We start from the raw sequence: 25339 nt of genomic DNA, 5'->3' as shown, positions 1-25339 counted from the left end.
TGAATTCTCATAACATTATTATCCTTAAATAAAATAGTTCTGGAATTTTAATGGATATTTTATCTAAATAATAAAATAAGCATGGCTATTGCTTAATTAATTCACTTTTAAATGCATTTGATATTCTATGTTACACAGGTCATACTCAAATATTTACATGCAAGTTTAAAAGATATCTCTTACAGAAATTTTACTTTGTAAATTGTATTACTCCTTACTTAAAAATAACTATTTTAACAAAATATTAAACTAAAATTGATTAGTATTTCATTTTCAATAAAAACTATCTCACGGGATAATGAATGCACTCATAAACTTTGCAAGTAAACCGTGGTTTCTTTCAAGAATTTCCTACTGCATAATTATAGTTCTTTTTCTGTCAGTTAATGCAAATTATATGAGTATTAACCTACAATATAATGTATTTTCTTCTGAAATGCCATTCAAGCACTTACCTGTATTGTTGAAAGAATTGAAAAAACAAAAACAAAAATTAAGTTGCACATAAACCCACGAGACCTAATAGGCATTCATTTTTAGTATAAAATATGAACCAAATAATGCCATTAAAAAGGATGTACTGAAGGTAATAGAATACAGTAACAAAGCATGCTCACCCATACACAAATACACAAATGGGAAGAGAGATACACTGGAAATAATCAAAACTGCAAATCAAAATATGTAAATCCCAGTAGTTTTCTATAAAACAGAACCCTTCTATCCACACCCTAGTACTGCTCTCATTCACACAGAAGTCAAATTATGTTCCATTAAACACAGCCTTCATACTTAAAGTACAGATATCACAAGTCTTAAACAGAACGTTAAAGTCATGGAATTCTACAGCAATGGAAACAATGGAATGCCCAGCTGCCATATAGTTCTTCTATTTCCAAAATACGATACTTTAAGAACCATAATATGCAGCTGACAATTTATGAATTTGGAGCAAACATCTCACCTTTCTGGGCCACTCAAGATTGGTGATATTAAGAATCTATATCACACACAGAATGGTGAAAAGCATGATTTTTATTTGTTATACTTTGACCATCTGAAACTTCCATCTTCCAGGGCTCTATGAGTGTTTTAGGATTGTGAAAATGGATAATGAAAATCTGGTTTAAAATGGAGCTGGGAAGCTGGGAAGGAGAGTTTTCCCACAGCACCCCTGGTCTCAACTCACATAGCCAAAGGAAGAAAGACTACCTCACTCCTCAGAGCAAACTGCTCATTACTTGCAACCAATGTGAAACTGCCACAACCCTGAACTCTCCTTCTCCTCCAATGAACTTTTGTTCAAAACAACTTCTTCCAAGAACCTACGTAATAAAAACTAGCCTCCCTTTTCTCTCCTTGGACTTGCTCGTGGTGCACCATAGTTTGCAATTCCTCTGTTACCTCGAATAAACTTATCCTTTGCCTAATGACAACTGCCATTAATTTTAAAGTCAACAGTACAATGAAGAAGCATGGGGCTTCAGGGCAGAACACTTCTTAAATAAGATAAGAACTATCTGCTTTTGCTGGCAATTCTACTGCCTGTTACAAGAGGTGGCAAGTGGTTGTTAAAGGTTTTGCCTCCACAGGACTAAATAGAGGCATAAACCTGTTTTCATACTTCCCAGATGAAATCTACTTTAATCCATCTGAGGAAATTCTTGCATTTGCTATGAGAATTAGGAATAGACCTGCAGCATTAACCTTCCAGATGTTGAAACTTACCAACAACTCACAGATATTGGTCACATCTGGTATTTGGGACAGCAGCAAAAGATGACTTGTTTGTGTTAATTTATGAACATAGTTTACAATGTTTGCTTTTAATTTTTCTGAAAAACACATACTTTATATGACCCATTGAATAAACATGAATAAATCAATCAAATTTATTAAAAGGAAGAGATACAGACTAACAAACATTTTAGAATATGCTGTTTTGTTAACAGGATCACCCCTAATGGATTGAGAAGTTAGGAATATTGTTCCAAATTAGAACTAAAGAAGTGGAGAAATTTACATGTATTCTATTACTACCCTGGATCCACATCTTTATCTATTCTTCATTATACTACTATAAGTCTCACAGCTGCTATCCTTGTTTCTACTGATATTTGCTCCCTAATCCATTATCTTCATGGTGCCAAATAATCTTTTAAAAAGTAAATCAAAAAACACAAAAACAAAAAAACAAAAACAAAAAAAACAAACAAACAAAAAAAGTAAATCAGATTAACCACTATCATCTGGTTACAAGCTATCAACATTCTCTCCTTGTGTTTAGAATATACACCTGAAGTCAACTCTGGCATTCAAAAGCCGCAAGATCTAGCTTCTAGGTCTCTCTAACCTCATCTAACACCACGAACCTGATTTTCCAAGGTCTTCCAAGCCCTTTCTCTGATGAATAACTGCAATTCCTCTGCCTGGGATATTCTTTCTCCTTGTAGCTTTTGTATGGTGCATGCTCACTTGTCAGATCTCAGTTCAAGTATCACATATTTAGAACTATCACTCCTTATCACATCATTGTTAATACCTCCCTCCCCAGCTTTCCTCTCTCAGTTCTCCCCATTTCTTTCCCTTACAGCAAGGGTCACAATCTGATAACATTTTATCCTATCTGTCAATCTACCCCATTCCATTGTCTTCTGACCTCCGATTATCTAGTGAGTAGCTAGACATCAATCTTGTAATTGCCCCGTTATGTACTTGTGCTCCTTATTTATATTTACAATATAAAGGCTATATCTTTTGGTCATGTTAATGGAAATGTTAATTCTTGCCGCTTTAAAAAAAGTGAAAAAGGGATGTATGTACTATAAGAAGCAGAATTATGTATAGTCATGTGCTTTGCTAGTCTGTCCAAATAGTTTCTATATGACAGGAAATTCTCAATCATCCATATTCCAGATTTCAGTGAAATAGAAGTTAGTTACTTTGGTTAAAAGTTATAATTTATATAAGTGGTAGAGACCACACTAGGAGCAAGAGTGGCAGAGAAATATAATTGTGTATGTGTTTTTGTTTTTCAAGGAAAAATTAGTTTTGCCCTAAAGCAGTGGTTGTTGGGTGTGTGTGTGTGTGTGTGTGTGTGTTTTGGCATGGCACTCCTTTCCACTCATAAGACTTATTGAGAATCCTAAAGAGTTTTTGTCCATGTGAGTTATAATGATTGGTAATTCCTATACTAGAGATTAAAACTTGAGAAATATTTGATTATATATTTATTGATTCATCTAAATATAGAAAGATGAATGCATTTTATATTAATGTAAATAATGTCTTAGCATTTTTATGTAATTAGCTTTGACCTCCAGAAGACCTGAGATTTGTCTTAAAGGAAAATGTCAGATCCAGAATATGAACATGCATAATGAAGGACAAAACTTGGAAAGTGAATTTTATTTGTCTTGTTTTATAACACCCAAGCCTGGAAAGCTATGAAATGTGTTAAACGTTTGAAGAATTTGTTCAGTTCGATGAGCCTCCTTTCTTAGTTTATGGAATAATGACTTTGTTACACCCTTGATTATTTTAGATGAAGAAAATAGTAAGGACAATATTTATTTTTTTTTTGGAATGGCTTTACTGTTTGCATGCCACATAAATAAATTTCCTTGCCATTTCAAAGTTACTAGTAGTGAACTAACAGGAGCCATTTTAAAACTCTATCATCTACAGATAGATTTTGTTTTACTCTGATGCTGGTCTGAAGAAAGGACTATTAACTACAAGCCAGAATTTGTATCTTTAACAAAAAGCGACAGACTCAGAGACTTGTAGAACAGTTATGAACCAGACACTTCAAACTTTTGACACTTTAAAAAATAAACAGGACTTCCCTGGTGGCGCAGTGGTTAAGAATTCACCTGCCAATGCAGGGGACACGGGTTCGATCCCTGGTCCGGGAAGATCCCACATGCCACGGAGCAACTAAGCCTGTGCGCCACAACTACTGAGCCTGCACTCTACAGCCCACGAGCCACAACTACTGAGCCCACGTGCCACAGCTACTGAAGCCCACACGCTCAGGGCCCATGCTCCACAACAAGAGAAACCACCACAATGAGAAGCCTGTGCGTCGCAATGAAGAGTAGCCCCCGCTCGCCACAACTTGAGAGAGCCTTTGTGCAGCAATGAAGACCCAATGCAGCCAAAAAAAAAAAAAAAAATTGGGGAAGGGTTCTGAATAGACATCACTTAGACAACTTTCAGATCTTGTCAGTGGACTGTGTCAGGATTTTCAGAACACTTCTTTAGTTGAGAAGCATATAGCTTCCTGAGACTGCTAACCCAAGATCCAGCAGACCAAAAAATAATTACATAGGAATAAGTGAAGAGATGAGAAAAATTGTTTTATAGTTGCTTATTTGTTATTTTATTTTAATGCTCAGCCTTCTAGATATAGAAGGAAGTCTATCTTCTTGAACTACCTAACCCACAACAGTATTATAACCTATGCTTTCGCAAACTAAAATGAAAGTTTTTTAAATGACATTTGATTCTCACTGACCCTTCAGAATTCAGAATCTCTCTTGCTGTCTTCTTTTCAAAACAATATATTTATTCGCATTGGTCAGTAAAAATCTGCCCTCTTTCTTACCAGGATTTAATTCAGCAACTCAATTTTATAATCAAAGCCTTACTGAAGTGTCATATTAGTGGAATAACAAGGTTTCTTACTTAAGAAACAAATGGTGCCATGGAATGTTTACTTAAATTAACCCGTTATTGTTCACTGTTACATTTCCAATATTAAACACTATAGATCACTTTCATAACCACAAAGAAAAAAAAAAAAGAAACAAATGGTGGCTGTCCTTATGGGACCAAGTCTCACAAAGCCTTTCCAAGAAAATTAGCCTAATACTTGGCTTCCAAGGTTCAAGGCTTATAAGTGGTAAGGAAGGTTTCTCCTTGCCAGGCAAAGAATTGCAGGTGAAATCTGCTAGAGAAAGTTTCTTGGACTTGGCGTCCAAGTATTGGGATAGAAAAAGGCTTTTAAAAGCCAGACAGAAATTAAATTTGTGGCCTTAATGATTGCTCAATATTGTATACCTCTAGTATTGCAAGCAAATTCAAGGCCTCTTTAGAAAATTAACATCCATGCTGCACCTGTATAGTCAGGCCAAACCAAAAAATGCAGACCTTTTTGCAATCAAGAATCTCACATTTAGATTTTTATGATCACAGAGGGAGTAAGGGGAGAGTGTAGGAACAAAATACAAATGATTTTGAAATACACCAGAAATATTACCGGGTGTCTTCAGTGGAAAATGTGGCATTGCCCAAGCACACCTTTTAGGGTTATTTTATTCTATGAGGACTCTGCACTTTCCATAGCCTTTGAGCTTTTCACAAGTCTGCAAGTTTTAGATAACTGAAAGCAATGCAAATGACTCTTGTTCATAGACATGCAAATAGCTTTTGTAAGGTAGACAATTAATTACCCTCTCCACCATGGAATAAACTAGTTACTAGTTACTACTTACTATTTACTATTTGTAAATTCATTTCTATATTCCTGATTGAATTCTTCTTTGAACCAGTTATAAGTTCTTACTAGTTCCCCATTAATTAGCGAGTTAAATAAAATTTTTGCATGTGTTTATCATATATGTCTATGAAAGTCATACCCTGTTTATAAAATAATCTTCTAACACATGCATGGATTGGGGAAATAATTTACCTTAGTTAGATATAGATAAATGGGAATTAAAGTATTTGCGAATCAGAAGAAGCATGAAATTTCGTTTTGTCTTTGTCCTGGTGTACTTACATCAATTTTTGGGTGGACAATTCTAGAGCTAAAGATCCTGAAATTTATATGGCCAATAATCTTTCCTAGAAGGCCAATAATTCCATGACTTTCTTAGATAAATGGTACCAGTACCTTACAGGATAAATTTACCCAGACTAAATTATCATTCCCAAAAGAAGAGCAAAAAGGAGATCCAAATTTGCATCTAACATCTTTGAATTATAAATGGCAAATATGTGAGACAAATAATAGTGCTTAATAATTCATTTTTTAAAATTTTGTTCTTAAATAAAATTGTCTGTTCTTAAAAAAATTATCTGAATAATTTGTCCTGTGCAATATAATAAATATAGAACAATATGTTTGACTGAAAATCCTATTAAGCAAACAGAATCATGAGACTTAGTGGGCTCAGTTGTCTGTGGCTGCAAACAAGCAAATGACTTGGTGTGAACTACAGGCGCTCAGTGCCATCTGGTGGAAGCATTTATTGTATTTATTGAGCATATATTATGTGCAAGACTGTGCTACATACTGGAACTACGATAAACAGGATATTATATCTGCTCTCAGGAAGCTGACAGTCTCAGATAATTCTGTAAGATAAACAATTACAATATAAGATATATTGTAATATATAATACACATATATATATATAATATGCATATATGTATGTACTGTATGTACATATGTGTATATATATGTACATATGTGTGTATGTAGATATGTATGTATGTGTACATGTGTGTATATACACATATATATTATATGTAAGATATAATATATCTTATTGTAATATAAGATATATAAATTCTATCCTTTTAATGAAGACAAATCTTCACCTAACTGAGAACTGCTCAACGAGTTCTGTATAACCAGTATTGTTTAAAGTGGCTGCTTACTTTTATAATGTTTTTCATATTATTAAATTTTTATTAAAAATTTAGATGACCTCACTTGCTAGGCTAGGAACTGCAGGTGAAATCTGCTAGAGAAAGTTTCTTGGACTTGGTTTCTTCAGCAAAATGCCAAGACGGCCCATCATATATGAAAATACTTGGGCTCTAGTCTTTTGCTCACCAAAGACATACAGTATAAGACAAAAGGTAATTTATTTTACCTTTCTAAGCTACTTTTTGTCCATCTCCAATAAACAACAGAGTTCTGAGACAGAACCACCTCTGTGCAAACACTAACATCTTCATCAATATAACCTTATTACTCCAGAAAATTCTTACCCAGGAAAGTAAGTTGCAAATAACCGTATTGTCCATTGGAGGATCTTCCTGACAGACTTATATACTCCTCAATTGAAAGCATCAAACAATAGTTTATTACCAATACTCTGAACACCTGTTCTCAAAATCCTCCCTTTGCTCTGTCCATTAGTCCTAAACTAGTATAGCCAGGATCCTTATCCAATCCTATCCAGTTCTTATCCAATCCAAGCCTCTCACTACCCACACTGAAAGATCCACTTAAATGAAAGTGGAAATATTCCAACTCTACCTTCTCTTCTCTGAGACACTATTAAATCTCGATTATAGAAACACTCATTTATGATGGTAGGAATAAAATCAGCTTTGTTGTATCAAAGGGTTATTTTGATAATACTTTTGGAAGCCAGCATTCAACAATTTTATTATTTGTTTAGGTAATTTTTGTGGTTATATTTGAAAATGTTTAATGATTTCTTAGTATACGATTTATTTAAAATTATATCAAAATATAACTAATCCATTTAATTTTCCATTAATAAACTGTGGACAATAAAATACACTGAGGAGAAGTAAATATTTAAAAACATAATGCTCCATAGGATTTTATTATAATTTTTTTCCTTGTAAGATATATAGTGCAACTACAGAAGTCATGCTAAAACAAATTTAGGGGACCACACTTATATAGAGGTATTTTGTGAAAGTATATGCTTCACTCCTCAAGATAGTATAATAAAATCAAAACTGTAAGATGAGGCGATTCCAAATTAATAATCCCTAAGATCTCTTCAAAGTCCAAGAGTTATTTTAGAATCACTTTTTGATCCTTGTATAATATTAAGTACAACCTTTAGATGTTTCAACAAAAATTACAAAAGTAACCAAAAGATTGTTATTTTGTTATAAAACAACATAGAAAGGAACCCTAAATATAATTTTAAGCCATATATTCATTATAGACACTAGATGACCTTATAACGAGTCTCTGTTTCTCTTCTTCTCTTGCTCTGTCTTATTACCCCTCTCTGTATGTAAACTGTACTAAAATCAAGGCCACAGAAGTGTTTATTAACAATATTTTCAGAATTACTTTGTCAAAAAGACATATGTCCTTACTTCGGGGAAACTTACATTTTACTGGTAGAACTCCATTGTTAGATTAAACTGGTAGCCTGTGCTGAGACTGAGGCCTTTTTACATGAAATCCCTTATGTACCTTCATGTTTAAAACTACTGGGATGATTTTCACAAAGATTCCATCCACATTTAGAAAATGCTGGTATATACTAAATCCAACTCCTTAAATGAATTGTGAACAGCAGTTTTGTCTGAGATACGTGCTGGTCCAGCACAGATACAAACAGGTCATTACCCCTGCCACTGAGGAGCAGGGCACTCACCAAGAATAGACGTTTCCTCCCAGGAAAGGTTAACAGTGACGCACTCTTAGCTATCAATGCAATCTAAGTGACACCGGAGTAAAAGACAGGTTAACGCCAGCCCTGTTGTAGGAGTTCCTTGTTCTTCTTTACAGGATCCACCAATCTCAGATTCCAGAGACCAATTTCACTAGACTTTTGAGATTTACCTATATTCATTTTTGCCCTGGTTGCCTATGGCAAAGCAGGAAGTGGCCAAGTCTTTTCTGATTTGAAATCATACCTTCTATCTACTTTGTTTAATGGTACCATATTCAGAGGGTGTGTGTGTGTGTGTGTGTGTGTGTGTGTGTGTGTGTGTGTGTGTGTGAAGACACAGAATGAGAGAGGCTTGGAAGTGAGTATGTTTCTTTCCTTTTGAGTCTGAAATAATTCAGGGCAGCAGACGTAAAGGTGAAAGTGACTTCCCGTACCCTTTACCTTTTACTCTTCCAAGGAAAGAAAAATGTTTTGCTCATAAGTAGGCATGATGTTCATATGAATATCCCAATAAAGAAGAAATGAAGACTATTTCAGCTGAAATTGGCTATATTAATATAAAGTGTTTTTATATAATTCCAGTACCCTAATGTGGTTTTAGTTTCCAGTTTTAATTTATTTTGAAGTTTAAAATAACAAAAGCATGGCATAAGACTCCTTTATATTTAACCAAATATAAGGGATATGTCAAAATCCAGATCAAGAGTAATGTACAGCATGGTGACTATAGTTAATAATACTGTATTTCTTGTTTGGAGGTTGCTGAGAAGGTGGATCTTAAGAGCCCTTATCACAAGAAAAAAAAATTTTGTCACTACGTATTGTGATGACTGTTGACTAGAATTATCATAGTGTCCATTTCGCAATGTGTACAAATATCAAATAATAATGTTGTACATCTGAAACTAATATAATCAATTATATATATAATCAATTGTATATATATATATCGATTATGCCTCAGTTAAAAAAAAAAAGTTTCTTCTAAGACAGAAGTACCAGTTCATTACTATTTTCTATAATAAGATGTGTGTGTATATGTGCATGTGTGAGTGTGTGTGTATTCTGAATGAATTAATGGTAGAAAGATGTTTAACTGTTTGATGATCTAATTTATGAGTATTACTGAGGCCAGAAGCAGAAAGAAGATAACCTGAATGTAAGGCCTGAACAGTAAAACTCAAAATGTGAAGAGTGCCAAGGAAGGGCTAAAGCATAAGCCCAATTTTGATGGTTAAGATGCCAGAAATAGAGGTAGAGAATCTGTCTTATGAAATATAATACTAACCTCATATCATATCAACAATAAGTCTTGTTTCCTCTAATAAGACACCTGAGTCCATAAATAGGGACAAAAACAGGACTCAAGGTATTAAGTTCCCGTGTCACGAGCCAATGTTTTTACTCTCATTTGAATTTTTTTTCCATTGGTGAAATGAAAGGAATACTCACAATGCCTTAGTTTTTTCAGAAAAATACTTTGAATCAAACTGCTTTAATCTGAAATATGCCAATATAACATAACATTTAAGAATCTTACTAGACTACAATTCCTTAAGCAGATACCAAAAAGCATTTTTGAAGGCTAAAATATAATGTAAAATGCATTCATTGAATGTTTAGAGTTTGATTATAGGAAGCAACTATTTGGATTCTTTATAAAATAAAAAAAAATATCTCACATGATTTGCTAAAACTACATAGTAACTAAATTATCATGGCAGGGTCAACAATGGAAATTTCTTTACCTTCCAACAGATTTAAGTTTTTAATTCATGTATCTTAGATTATTTCAATATCATTCTCCTTTTAGAAGCAACTAAGATTATTTATCTTGAAAAATTACACATGAACTTTAGAAATTCTAGAAAAATCTGAGATCTTTATGTTCAGACACAATGTTCACTAAATAAAAGTCTTTAAATCACAAAACTATGCTCAAAACAAATTCAAATACTGATCCTAAAGAAAAACTATGCAGTCAGTTCTACAGCATATTTACAAACATTTAATTTCTATATGCAGTGATAAAATCCTTCATGATCATTAACATTTATGAAATAGCTTCTGTCAAAAAGACACCAGCAAGGACTTTGCTTCAATGGAATCTCATGGTGAGAAATAAACTTACAGAATTTCCTGTCATCCTCATTTACTAGATGAGGACTCACAGACAAGGAGGGGTGAAACAATTTTATATGTTTACACAAAAACTAAATGACAGATACAGGCCTTAAACCTTAGTTCTATAATGCCAATTCATTTTCTATCCTACTCTTCGTTCCTTTTATCTCTCTATTCTATGAGCAGGATTAAATCAATATAATGCCCAAAAATAAGTAGTTTAACTCTAAGTTAAAGGTCAAATGAAAAAAACAGATTTTAAAACTTTTCAATAGAGTATAAGGATTACAAGGTCACAACCTAAAAATAAGGATCTGCAAATATAATTTCAATGTTTAAAATGGAAAAGGAGTGTCCTAGATTGCATTTCATACATGTTTGAAAAGTTAGAAAATGAAGAATAGAAAAATCTGTTTAATTTCCTCCATAGATGGCATTTTTAACCTAATAGATCAACAAGTAAGTCAGTATTCTGTAAAATATCTGTGGGTTATAGGGGAGGTGTGGAGGAGGATTGGGGTTTGTTTGATAAGTGGTGTGAACCAGGCTCCTTACAGATGAGTCTGGGACCAGGGGCCTCTGGCAACCGGGGTACCCAAGTGGTTCTCATCCCAGGAATCCTCTGCTGCCCGGTATAACTCCTGATATCCCACAAGATCAGGCTCCCTCTGGGAAGAGAGGTGCCAGCAACAGCACCTCAGGCTCCATTCCCCGTCCTCTGAGCCTCCCCAGACACTCAGCACATCCCAGATCACCCTCTCCCAGCCCCTCCATCTAGACTCGCACTTACTCCTTCCCTGCCCAGCACATCTGAGGCAACAAAGCACACCCTGTGGGATCCAACTGTGCCTTGTTCGTGTTTTAACAGGGTCAAAAGTAATATCCTAATAGGGAAGCTGGAGGAAAGCCTGGAAGTTAATACAGAGCCACAGGGCTTTATCTGAAGTCCTTGAGGTCAAATGCATCTGAGTTCAGAGTTTTTCAGACTTTAGAGGGAAAATGAGGTATATATAGCATAAGGTATATATACCTTATGTTATATCCTCAGTGGAGTCTAAACCATCAACCCATAACCCATCAACCCATTTTCTCCCTAAAATGCAACATATGAATATTTGCATTAAGTACAAAAATAAAAACTATAGCCTCACGTCTGTCCAGGGCAGGGCAGGTTTTGAAACCAAATGTGCTAAGAGAAAAAAGGCTCATCTTCAGAACTTTGGGATTTTGAAATTGTTGATAAAGGGCTTTGAGCATTACAAAAACCGAAATTTATCGAGTTGGAGGGTTTCTCATGATGTGGTTGAGAACTCTGTTTTCACTCTTATTCATCTATAATTTTTTATCACTAATGCAAATGAATATATACGAGACATTCTTTTCAAATGTGCAGATTTGAAATACAAGCGGATGTTGGATTACAATGTTCAAGAACAGAACATTCTTGATAGATCTGTCAAATGGGGCCAAAATGTTTTTATATTACATTCAATGAGATGTGGACACACACGCAGTCCTCTCAGCAGTAGGAGAGTCAAACTGTGCCATACACAGAGCAGTATGATTTCTGCAAAACTAAAGATTAATAGCACACCTGGGTACTATGATGTAAATAAACGATGAAGAGGTAGATTTGGTATAGTAGTTAGAAGATGCAAGCTCACAAATTCTGGCTCTTCACCAGGAAGGCATTCCCAAGAGTCATAAGTGTTCATCCACTGATTCAGTTGTCTTGGAATGGAGTGAGTTCTCAATCATTGGAAACATTTAAAGAAAGGGTTGATGACCACTTGACAGTAATATTATAGATGGAGATTATACAGCATGAGCTAAATATCATTAACTTGAATAGATGAATATTAAGAGCATTTTTAATTGTTCGAATCTTTGATTTTATGTTTAAAACAGTCTATCTTCTGAAAAGATAAATGCAAAGAAAGTTATTATCCCTTTGTTTTTTATAATAAATGTGAAAAAGTATTCTTATGTGTAATGAATTTAGTGATGACTATAAAAAACACTTTATACAATGGATAATCCTTGAAAGATTACATTTTGTGAGGAAATACTTTATAACTTTAAATGGGTGTGTTTATTTAAATCTGATGTTCTATTCTGCTTTGGGATAATAGTAGTGTCTTTAAGATAGGACAGCACACAAGGCCACAGACAAACAAAGCCTTTGCTAATTTCAGGCTGACAGGGAGGTAGTTTAATTAGTGAGCTGCTAATATCTATTTAAGTGAGCAGCCAAGGAAATGTCTGTTAGAAAAAGGACTTGCAAATGAATGGCAAGGCCATTCTCTCTGCCTCTTTTCAACTGTGTCAAAAAGGAAGAGAACACGGAGCCTGCACCTATGTGGAAAAGAGAAGATTACTAAAAAAAAGTAGAGACAGACACAAAAGTAATCATATGTCTGTGGAACATACACAGTGAGGTTTTGAGGTACTGATGCTTCACAATAAACTTTTACATAAGTGAACTACTTCCAAATATTGTGGAATCTCTGTTTCTTGACTATGGGTAAAACATTCAGAAAAGCTTTAATAATTGTTTAATAGTAAGCAAAGAGCATGAAAATGTCTCCTGTGCCTATAATCAAGGTTATAAGCTTTTACACTTAAATTAAAATGGTTTATTAATAAATATTAAGTTTTTTTGATATAATAAATAGTACATTTTTTACATTGCCTTTTTTTACTGGAATATTTAGAGAAATAGATGAAATGGAAATTAAGACTATATGAACACTCTGAGTAATTTTTTTCAACCAACATTTGCTGAATATCTATGTATTTCATATATCACTTCAGTCTGAGGCAAATTCCATTAATAAATATTACTAATTAATTGATGTAAAACTCTTCTCTAGGCCAAATGAATTTCACTGGATAACTTTTACAACTTAAGGCAGATTATGGAATTATGATTCCAGTCGAAAATAATGGGGAAAATAAGCAATTTATAGAAAAAGCAATTTCAAAAAAATAGAACTTGTTACTTCCATAAAAGAATGATTTAATTATAGATATTGAATAAATAAACTCTATTAAAAACCATAAATATTCAGTATAAATTTCAGCTTTAACTTTGGAAGGTATAATATGAAGGTGAGTGATCTTTTACTGTAATTCATATTACATGCTTGTTAAAATAAAAGAGATAATAACCTAATCTTAATTTTATGACTAATATTTTAAAAGTTGGAAATTTTTTTAAAATATTGCAATTAAATAGCAATTACTTTATTTTATATTAAAGCAGAGAAGACATAATAAATGCCTTTTTAGGACCTTTTCTTACTTACAGTGAGAAATATAATGCAAATGACTTTTTTTTCATAACAGTCCTTTTAAATACACACAATACACACACACTCAAGGAAAAAGCCAAGGAAACCCCTAAAAAAACTAATATTACTCAGCTTTTTTCTCTAGTTTAAAATTTTGCATTTTTGGAATAGTGCTCAATAAAAAAAAAAAATGCATGTTAGCAATTCAAATGCTTCAGAACAATGATAGCAAAAGAAAACAACACTGATAATTTTGGCAATTAAATTTGTAAGAAGACCACAGAGATAAAGGCTGTGAAGTATCAGAATGCTTGGTAAGATGAAACTAGAGAGAGAATTAATCAAATAATTTATTTGTCTGAATGCCAAAAAATCATAATTGTTATTTCCTCTTTTGTAAATAATTGTGTGAACTAGGAGTTCTGTTCATTTTTTCATTTTATTAGAAACAAACATGAATGCACTATTAGACTAAATATTATTATTTATAAATTCTATTAATTGTTACAAAGCATGTATTTTATTTATGATCATGAGATTATAATACAATCCTCATTAAGAACTAGCTTTCCTGAAATTCGATAATTCCTAAAGCCTTGAATTAATATTTCTATTTTATTCCTGACTGAAATTTTTCCAATGTCAACTAAAGAATAAAGTATGAATTCATATGCATATTTGATTATGAATTAGAATTAAGTAACAAAAATTTAAATTTATTTTATGGTTTAATCTCAAAATTAGAGATGTAAATAGAGTTGTTTAATAGATGTATTCAATTAATTTAGGTTATTTATTAATAAAATCACTACCTAGAATACTCTCCTTAATTTATCACTGACTGTGAAGTGTGCTAACAGACTAATGGAAGGATTTATGGAAAATCAACCAACTAGGAAAAATAGCTTTATTCTCTGTATAGCCTCTTCAATATAACATATACAAAACAGAAAAGAACTGGAGTGATGAAGAAAAGGGAAATTATTACAAAATTTATGTTTAAGTACAAGTGAACACAGTAATATGAGACATTCTTAGATATTATTTTTTAAAAGTATTTATAAGTAACTTTTACAAAAGACAGAAGAATGCAGATAGAAGAATTAACAAGAGTTGATTTTTGTTTTCATGCCATGTATTTGTTCTGATATTTTCCATTTTGCTTTTGGGCTTACAAGCTTTGAAGTTTATAACACAAAAGATCTTTAGAGATCTAGAGCACCCTTAATTTTACAAAAGAGGATACTGAGGTCTGAGAAATTAATTTCTAAATCTGAGGTAACACAGTTGGTTAGTGACAAAGACAGAAACAATTCGTGTCTCCTTGCTTACATTCAAGAGAGGATATTTTCAATGGGATGAGCGCTGGCTTTGAAACCAAGCAGCCCAAATCTAAAGCCGATGCTTTTGATGACTGAGCAACTGCTCTCTCTAGGAATATAAAGACAAATAAAAATATAGAAATAAAATAAGGTATATAAAATTTTATATATAAAATAGGAAGCAGAAAGGTCTTGCCTCCAAGGCATTCATAGTTCAGAGGAGTCAACAGGTGATTTTAGAGCAATATCATAAGTTTAAGGACAGATATTCAGGGATAGGAGGGGTAAACAAAAGGGCAACAGGTTTATGTTTTTATTTTGTTAATCTGTAAATTGGGAATTTTTATATGAGGGTTGTCTGGAAAATTAAACGACATGTGAAAGCACAATCACATAATGAAAGCACAGTATTTAGTTCCATCTTTACCCTTTTCTTAGTCTACACTATATATATGTTCCATAGAACACTACTGACTCATTTTATAGTTCTTACTTGTGATATAAAGCTGTTTTATTACAATTATTTTTAAACTAGGTGTTAACGCTCAAAGAGAGAATATACTTCATCTTTAAAAACTTTTATTTAAATAATCCTGGTAAATTCTCATAATTTTACTGTTAATTATTTGGAAGTGGTTTTTCAAGTAACGTATGTCTCATCTTAATATTTTAATGACATTTAGTATTTTGCCTGGTCATATGAATTCCACATACTCATTATAGAAAATGTAAGGAAAAATCTATAAAACTTTCCAACCAGTGATACATTGGAAACATTTACTTGTAATCTTTATATCCTGCATGTTTATACACTAAAAAAATAAGATCATGGGAAAAATCATGAACCCTACTTTCTGTTTTTAACTTTTGGGGTTTTTGTATGTTTTATTTAACTTTGTAATTGAAAGGATAGGAAAGAATTTTTCATAATATTCAATATCTTTGAAAATAAATCATATTTAATGACATTAAATATTTTTGAATTTGCAATTTTATGAGCCAATAGTTGAATTAATTGCTTTAAATTTACATTCTGAATAATTCATTTTAAGGCTATGTGGTTACATTTCAACACCCCTAAAATGTAGGGATATATTGTGTTTAAAGTTTTTTTATAAGTATCCCATGTATGTTCTTAAGAAGTATACATGTTTAGTACAAAATTTGGTACAATTGTACTAAATTCAATACTCAAATTATCTGCCTTTCCCCACCCCTACACTACTTTTTTTGTGGTCTATTTTATCCATGCAGAATAAGAATGGTAAATTAAAATCTCATGTTACAGTTATATTTTTTTCAATTGCTTTTAGAAGATCTAGTATAATATACTATTCATTAGGTAGTATTATATGGATTTTAAGATAATTGATCATCTTTTTACATTTTATGGCCTTTTCTCCTAGGTGTAATTTTGTTTTAGGTGACTTTATTATAAGTAGCATATTTAAGTAAATGTTTTAATCCAATTACAATAGTTATTTTCAGAGCTTGAAATATTTACAATCATTACATTAACTTATTAACATATTATTAACATTAACATATACTTTTCTGCAGTCACCTTGTTTTAAGTTATGTTTATCATTTTTATTTAATCTTATTTAATCTTTAATAAATAATCTTTATTTAATCTTTAAATTTTTGTATGTTTGTTTTCATATGTAGCAGGGAAATTTAAGATATAATGCTGCTTTTTATATCTACCTGTTTTTATCCTTAAGGTTTGTAATAACATTTAAACTTATTTTTTCCAGTTCCTATTTTCAGGATTTAAATAAATATAAATTTTAACTCTCCACTTAAATGTTTCAAAGATTATACTCAATCTTTAACATGGCCCTTCTTCTAGATATTTATTTATATCGTCTGAGCTTATAAACCCAAATGATTTAAACTTAATCACTATCTTTCATGTTAAATACTGTCTCTTCCAAGAATTGTATTTCAACATTTCCATGCAACTTCATAACCATATTTGCAGTTTTTACACTTAACTCTGTGTGTCATGGTTTTTAATGTGGATTTTATTCCTGTTGGTAAATTTATTTGCAGTATTACCTTACGCTACACAATTCCTTTTTATTTTCAAAGTATTCTTTCCTTACCATCTTTTCTGTTTTCTAGATGTCATAGTTTCTTACAACCTATTGATAAGACCAAGCGTGCATGTGTGTATATGCTTGTGTATGTGTGTAATGGCGGGGAAGGAGCATAAAGTGGCGATTTCTTCCACCGAATCTTTATGATAAATCTATATTTCTTTTGTTCTGCCATTTTTTATTTGTTTCTTTCTTCCTTCAGTGAGGATAACCTCCCTACAGTGTGACGGACACACAGTTATGCGCTGCAAGCCCAAAGGTGCTATTACTGTATTATATTTTATTTATATCATGTGGAATAGAGAGATTATCAATACCAAGATCTGCTAAGAGACAGAGTGTGTGTGTCACTTTTTCTCACTCACTCTTTGGTTTGCTGGAAAGTGCACTGAAGTGTAGAGGTTGGGGCTTAAATGTCAATGCGTGGCTGTCTTCATCTAAGGCAGGATTTACAGGGACATTAATTTCTCTGACAGTCTAAACAAAGAAGTGCATGAGAAACTCTATTTACTGCATTCTGGGCTCTTTCCTTTCCTGTTCCAAATTTACTTCTGAGAGTCCTTGTCACTGATACATAATCATCAATGTCAGTAATCACTTATTTCCTCCTAGAGTGGCCAGATTTTGCAAATAAAATATATGGCAACCAGTTAAATTAGAATTTAAATTTTTTAAATTCTTATTTATTAGAATTTAATTTTTATTTTTTAGTATAAGTATGTCCCAAATATTGCATAGGACATATTTATCTGGCAAAATCTCTACCTACCACGCTATTCTTGGGAACTGCCATCACCAAATGTAGTGGGAAAGAAAGATGATTATTTATACTTTGGTTACATCACAAAGCAGTAGAGAGAGGGCTGCATAGTTTCTATTAGGTGACAACTCTGGGTTTCGAGTAGGTAGCTGATGGTAATGATGTAGTTCCCACCTGTATTTAAGGTAAGTGTCACCTTTGTCAAGACTATTAGGCTTGCTCTATCTTAAGCATTAAAATATGTTTACTAATCATTGATTCTTATAACCACTGAAATGCCTCTCATATTCTGGCAGAAAGTTGAATACCAACCATAGTGATTGTGTCGTTGTGAGTTTTTAGTCCCCCTTACCGCCATGGATTCATACTATTTTAGTAGGAAATTTGAAGTGATTCTGTAAGGAATTGCTATTTAGAAGACATTTTAAACCAGAATCCCCTTCTTTTTTTATTTAAAAAATTGTATACATTCTTTTTTTTTAATCTTCTCTGTAGTTTTATTTCCATGTTCTTTTTTTTTTTCTTCCAGTTTTATTCAGATACAATGCATACACAGCACTGTAAGTTTAGAAAAAATTGTATACATTCTTAAATAAAGCTCTTCATAAATGATATAATTACCATTTCACATTATTTATATCATTAATAAATACCTGCCCAATTTATATTCCTGATGAAAAATACTTGTATCAATTATATGCAGTACACAGAAAACCTTCCCAAAACTTAGAGGCTTAGAGCAAGATTTTGTGTCTGTTTATTAATGATTCTGTGAATGAATGAGCAGTACTGGGCTCAGCTGTTTGGTTCTTCCAGTATGCCTAGGGTCACTAATGTGGTTTCTATTTTCTACCAGTTCAGCTGGGTTGACTATCATAAGATGGCCTCACTTACTCATCCGGTGATTGTTTCTGTCTGGTGGCTATCAGGTCCAAAGGACATCAACTGGCCTAGTTCCTCTCTGCTCCATGTGGCCTCTCCTGCTCTACTGGCCCAGATTGAACTTCACAGGGTGGTTTCAGATCAGATTCAGGGCAAACCCAGTGCACAAGCACTTTTATAAGCTTCTACTTGCATCATATTTGCTGATGTCACATTGACAAGAGAAGGCCAAGGCCAAAGCCAATAATGGAGGGAATACACAAGGTTGCTGAGATAGAGAGGTCTGATTCACCAGGAGCCTTGACTGTAACAATCTAACACAGTTTTATTAGATCTCTGTCAACAACAAAGGATGTAGATTAGATCAAGGATATATTTACTAAGCAAAACTGATTAATATATGTGAACATAGAAAGAAACACGAGCTGTCCAATAGATTTGTTTTTATATATCAGAAGATTTAATTCCAAAGATGTAGTCAGTTATCTATGGGGGCTTTTGTTTTTGTTTCTTTTAATTGTGGTAAGATGATTATTGAATTTAAATTTTAAAATATGGGTTTTAATTATTTTTTAACATTTGCTGTTTATAGACATGCTATTTAAAATCTCTGAATGTTAACTTTTTGAAATTGATATAATAATACCATCAATAAAAGACTAGAGTTAAAATCACATATGAAAAAATGGAAGGTCTTTGTAAACAACAACAAGCAAAAATTTTACTTTTGTATAAGAATGTATGTATATATACCAAAATATAATTTTGTATTGGGGCATATCTTACTCACGTATTGAACATTTCTATGGAGTATAAAAGGGCTTCATAAACTTTAATAGTAAATATTGAACTGGGGAATAATTCAAAGGGATTAATTAATATACTTAATTTGAGGACTCCAGTTTTTCAATTCAAAGCTGACACAATATTCATTTACTTTTTAAATATTTTATTTTATGAAATATAAAATCCATACGAACAATTGTCTAAAATATTTAGGGTCTAATTAATACCCGTGTAACAACTATCCAGTTTAAGAAATTGAGTATTGTCATTATTTTAGAAATCCCTCATGTTCTCCCCTAAAAATCCCATCCTTCTCCTTTCCTCTTGGAGATAACTGCTATCATGATTTTTTATTATAGTCATTTCCTTGCTTTTTTGTTTTTTAAGGTTTTACCAACCATCTTCAGTTATGCATATCTAAACAGTGTAAATTAGTTGTATCTGTTTTGTGAACCTCATGTAATAGAATCATACTATGTGCAAAGTTTTCCTGTTGTGCTTCTTTCACTTTACATTCTGCTTGGGAGATTTATCCAGGATACTGCTGGTGGCTGCACTCCTGTTAATGTTAACATACCTGAACTGATCAGGTGTTTTTGGTTGTTTAACACCTTGTATTCTAAGAAATCCTTACATATCTGAAAGTGTTTTCCTCTGTTTTCTTCTAGAAACTTAATATTTTTGCCTTTCTTATTTAGATCCTTATTCCATATAAAGCAGATTTGTGTATATGGTACTGGAAAGAGATCTCACTTCTGTTTTTCTCATATGGCTACCCAAATTTCAGAACCATTTACTCAAAAGCTCCCGCCTCTTCCCCACACACTATTTCATTAAACCCCTGTCACGAAGTGTCCATACACTTATTTTTTTCTAGGTTGACTTATCCTTTCCAAGTCTTTCTTTAAATAAAATTTTTCTCAGGGAACATTACCAGGAAGATCCATGAGGCATCGTGTTTACTTCAATTTTTTCCTATTCTCACTCAAATTTTGCTTTGAAAAATTGAAGAAGCAAGCTAAGTGGTAGTAATATGACATATCTTAATATTATTTTAAAAAGTTGTAAGAAAAGCATCATCATTTCCCCCATAATTCACTTGCACATGTGGTTAGGCAAAGAATGGTAGAAATTAGGCCAAAAAAAAAAAAAAGACTTTTATTTTCTAGCAACGTATCTGAAGATTTACATATGTGAAATGTCTCTTTTATGGGAATAAAAATCACCACCCATCTGACCTTAGAATTCATATCTGTGGTTCAAGATAATGGTGTCTGGATTACTAAAAGGGTGTCCCTCATCCAGAACTCCAGAACTTATTAAAAGAATGAGGATTTCTGCGGCCTGGAAAAAATTATGCATTTGCTGGTAGGCATACTGTCTGAGGGTGTTTCAAGAACATAATAACTGTAGTCACAAGGCTCCAGCTTATTAAGGGGCCAAGTGTGCTCCTATTCTATGCTTCAAATGGGGCACAATTTCGCTAGGCATAGCCCACTTTCTAAGAGTGAGAACACTTAACTTAAAATGCCTACCCTAAGTTCCATTATCAATCTTTAGTTAAAAGATAGCAGAAAATCCAACTTTTAGTATTTAACCAAATAAAAATTTAAGTGTTAGCAAGCTCATTCTAGGCCTTCAATTCAATGATCTGCTCATAAAATAATCACCTCTTATGTCATAATGTAGCTTCAGAATAAAACCTAAAAATACTTTATAACACACTTCAATTTAAAACATAAGCTTTGACAGTTGACAAAAATGCAGCCTATCAAGAAAAAGTGGTACTTCTTTTCTTTAAGCCCTGACTATGATTCTAGTAATGTTCAGTTGTTATGATCTTGCTGTTCTGTATTTGAAGTGAAAAGAAAAATATGTTACTGAAGAAGATAAAATGAAAACAGACAACTGAAAGAAATTTGACCTAATTATTTTAACAGGCTTAATATGTTCTACATTCGTAACTAAAGAATTTCAGAAATTATGTCAATGCAATACCTAGCATAAAGCAGCTTATGACAGTAATAATAAGCACTAGTAGAATTTGGCTGATCACTTCTCAAAATTATGTGGTCTTTTGAAATAATAAATCTAGTGCTTAATATGGAAAAATACTAATTTTTCATCTATATGTCTTAGATATTCACCAATTATATAACTAGAGTAAACATTTGTGAAACATAAAGTTTCTAATAATTATTTTTAAGACAAATATTAAAAACAAAAGTAAAAAAATAAAGCCAAAAACCAGGAAGCTTTTCTAATCCTTGGATTTGGGATGTTCTAATATCTCAAAAATAAGGTCAACTTCACCAGGAAGAACTCAGATCCATTATATCAAATGGATAAGTGGATAGCATTCTCTGAAATTTGGAGAAATACTAGTGGGACAGATGAAATATCTCACAGTGCCAAGGCAAAAGAGTCCTCATGAGTATATTATATTGCCCATTTTATAGCAACCATCAGTGATCATAGCATCATTAGCCAATGTTTCAAAGGTTATATAAGTTGTAGTCTGGTCCAGGCAGGAGGACAGGGACATCTTACTCCATTGTTTATAAATAAACAATTTCCATCCACGTTTATTCAAGCCACAAAGGTAAAGACATAGGAAGGATGAGGAGTAGAGGGTTACAGAAGATGTTTAAGAATAGAGTCCCATGAAAACTACAGGGAATGCATGAGCCTTGCAAACAAATCCCAAGGCATTATTTTTCATTACCTTCCACTGTGGTGGTCCAAAAAATGCCTCTTTCATTCAGCTTAGAACCTCTAAACACATGTCAAGCCATGTTTGCAACTCATAGCTGATCAACCGATAAGCCGAACCACAACAATCACACACAAGACAACGTCTCAGACCTCCCAACAGAGATGCCCATAGATCATGGAGACATGCTCTGGCATCAGTCTGTTTGACAGACTGTTAAGAATCCTCTTGAAGAATGCTGAAATAGAAGACATTCGCACAGTCTGAAATTCAAGTAGCTTCACTCAATTTGTGAAAGAAAGCTGGCTAAACCCACAAACACATGTAAAACTGAATACAGCTGGAATCATAATATATTGACTGTTTCCTGCTGCATGTCAGAAAGAAATCTTTAGTATTTGTCATTTCATTTAAAAAAGTAGAATGTCTTTTTTGTAGACTTGTGACCAGGCTCTGACTACCTGGACTAAAGGATTTCTTATTTAAACACACACACACACACACACACACACACACACACACACACAGAGCAATAATTGTGTGATGCTTTATGGAACGTGTTCAGTACCCCTCAGTCTCTTCTGTAAATATGCATGGCTGATAGGATTTATACATTTCTCACAATGCTTTATAAAAGACAGCATACAGACCAGAAGCACAGTGCCCTCTGGTGCACATATAAAACAAAATATTTATATAACAGGATCTACATAGATACAGGCACAAATACAAAACTAAGTTTTGCTTCTGCATACATCTAAACCAATCACTGGGAATTGTACATTTCTATCATGAAGAAACAAATTAAAATGAAAACCTTCATAAAACATTCTTTATGGCATAGATCAAGGCAATCTAATCCATTCAGGCAACCACTTGTATACCCCTCTATTTAATGGATTCACTAGGCTTGGGTGGAGTATGACTCCTTTTCTGTAACTTATTTAGATTCAAACAGAATAACCGTAGAAGTTAAAGGCCATATATCTCAGCCTCCTCCTTTTTCTTGGCCTTTGCTACCGCATCCCCTATTTATCTGCATTTCCTTTGTATTCCCTGGCCATTTCCTCCAGCTTCTGAATGTGCAATTACCTTGTAGGTAAAAAAGGATGAGGTGACTCAACTTCTCAGTGACTAGTAAAAGACACCATTTCCACTTAAGCTAAAAAAAGGTAACAAACCCTGATACAAGGTAGAAAGGAAAGGCCATTCAAGAAATTTCCTTTTAAAATTTTGAGTATTTAAAATGATAAACTCAGCCTCAGAGTTAACTGAAACTTGCTTTACGGCAGTTTAGCAGTCAAGAATTTGGGAGTTCTGCACTTGTGGTCACCATTATCCAGTTTTTCCATAAGAAGTTACATCTACAAGAAATACTTTTAAATAACCAGAAAACATTACCATGTGAACGGTCAATAATAACCCTTCTGATAATAACCCTTTCCCACCTGAAACTTCCCTTAGAGCAACTTAGTTATCCACCACCTTCAAGGAAGATATCTCTGTAATTGCTTTCCCTTTGCTTCATACCTGTATATCTTGTATCTTGTGCTAAATCCCTGCCGGCTTCTGTCCACAAAATCTGTGTATTCCTGTGAACGATGGAAGGGTCCCTTATCAGAGAGGAGCCAGTCGAAGGGGCTTGTGGCATGCTGATCCGAAACAGCAGCAACTGCTAAAACCCAGCAATGAAGACTCAGTGCTATCCACTCCCATAGAGCCATCAGAGAGAACAATTCAGCACCAGCTCTGCTCCGCCATATCATGCTTCCACTGGGGACTTAGAGCCTTCATTCTCTTAGCTTTCCCTCAACACCTAGACAAAACACACAGGCAATTAGTTAGCCCCTGGAAGATTCTTTTCTAGCAATTAAGGTACTGAAGTGGCAAATCCTTTTTTAAAAATCTAATATCAGTGTTTTAAATCAGATAATAGCAAAATGATTAATAAGTAAACTGAAATGATTTCTTTTTGTCAGAGCTGTGTATCTTTCATACTTCGGTTCTTTTTGTATTTATTGGAAAATAAGTCACTGAGTTACAGCAAGCCTTGTCAGGACAGCATCATACAGTGGATCATTAAAGCCCACTGAGCAACAACTATCAGAAGTGTCGACTCATAATTATTTTTTCAGCTTAAATGTTCTATAACACTGGACACTTTCAAAAGAAATATTGAATATGTTTACTTAATAAATTGTGTTATAAATTTTAATACATGTATTTTATTGTTTACTTTACTTATTAGAAAAAGGCTTTAAAATGGATTAAAATTACTCAGGTAGTTATTTCCATAATATAGATAAACTAAGATGGACTGAAACTGTGGGTCTAAGAATACATAAACAAATAAATAAATAAGTGTGTGTGTGTGTGTGTGTGTGTGTGTGTGTACCTATGCCTCTATCATTTATCTATTTCTAGCAATATATTTAGATGGGTGGATGGATGGATGTGGGGGTGGGTGGGAGTGGAGGTATGCATTTTTGCTCAGTTATTTTTTCCATTATTCTGTTCTATTTCCATTATTCTATTTTCCATTATTCTATTCTATTTTTTCATTATTCTATTTGTCCCTATATTAGGGACAAACTTCCTTGATTATTTAAACAGAATCATAATTAAATTATTTCTAGGACATTTAAAAGATTTAAATGGACATCTGTGTCTTATTCATAAGATAAATAGGCATATCTACAAAATTCATATACGTACACAAACTAAAACAATATAGATTATACATAAACTATGAAAACACATACATTAATTTTATAGGCATTAAAAACCAAAGTAACAAAGAGGTGTCATCCCAATGTGGTATAGTATAAATGACCTTACACAAAGCAACTGATGCAGTTTATATGCTATGCAAAATACTCTACAAATATTTGAATTCCAATTTTACTTTCCATCTCACCAAACTTTTTCAAAATTATTATTTATAACACATA

General features: G+C 33.0%; 1 protein-coding gene across 2 annotated transcripts in view; it reads right to left on the bottom strand.

Annotated features, from left to right (window-relative positions):
- BRINP3 (BMP/retinoic acid inducible neural specific 3) overlaps positions 1-25339 on the bottom strand; it is a 415778-nt gene that overhangs the window by 371269 nt on the left and 19170 nt on the right. For both annotated transcript variants that reach the window (XM_082426674.1, XM_082426675.1), the window contains exon 2: positions 23919-24204. In XM_082426674.1, the coding sequence (XP_082282800.1) occupies positions 23919-24154 (236 nt within the window). In that variant the 5' untranslated portion in view covers positions 24155-24204. The remainder of the gene's footprint in view (positions 1-23918; positions 24205-25339) is intronic.

This window comes from Balaenoptera physalus (assembly GCF_965194825.1).
Source record: "Balaenoptera physalus genome assembly, chromosome: 1".
In the NCBI taxonomy this organism is placed as follows: domain Eukaryota; kingdom Metazoa; phylum Chordata; class Mammalia; order Artiodactyla; family Balaenopteridae; genus Balaenoptera; species Balaenoptera physalus.
Note: the sequence above shows the minus strand (reverse complement) of the source record. Positions and strands in the feature narration are given on the sequence as shown.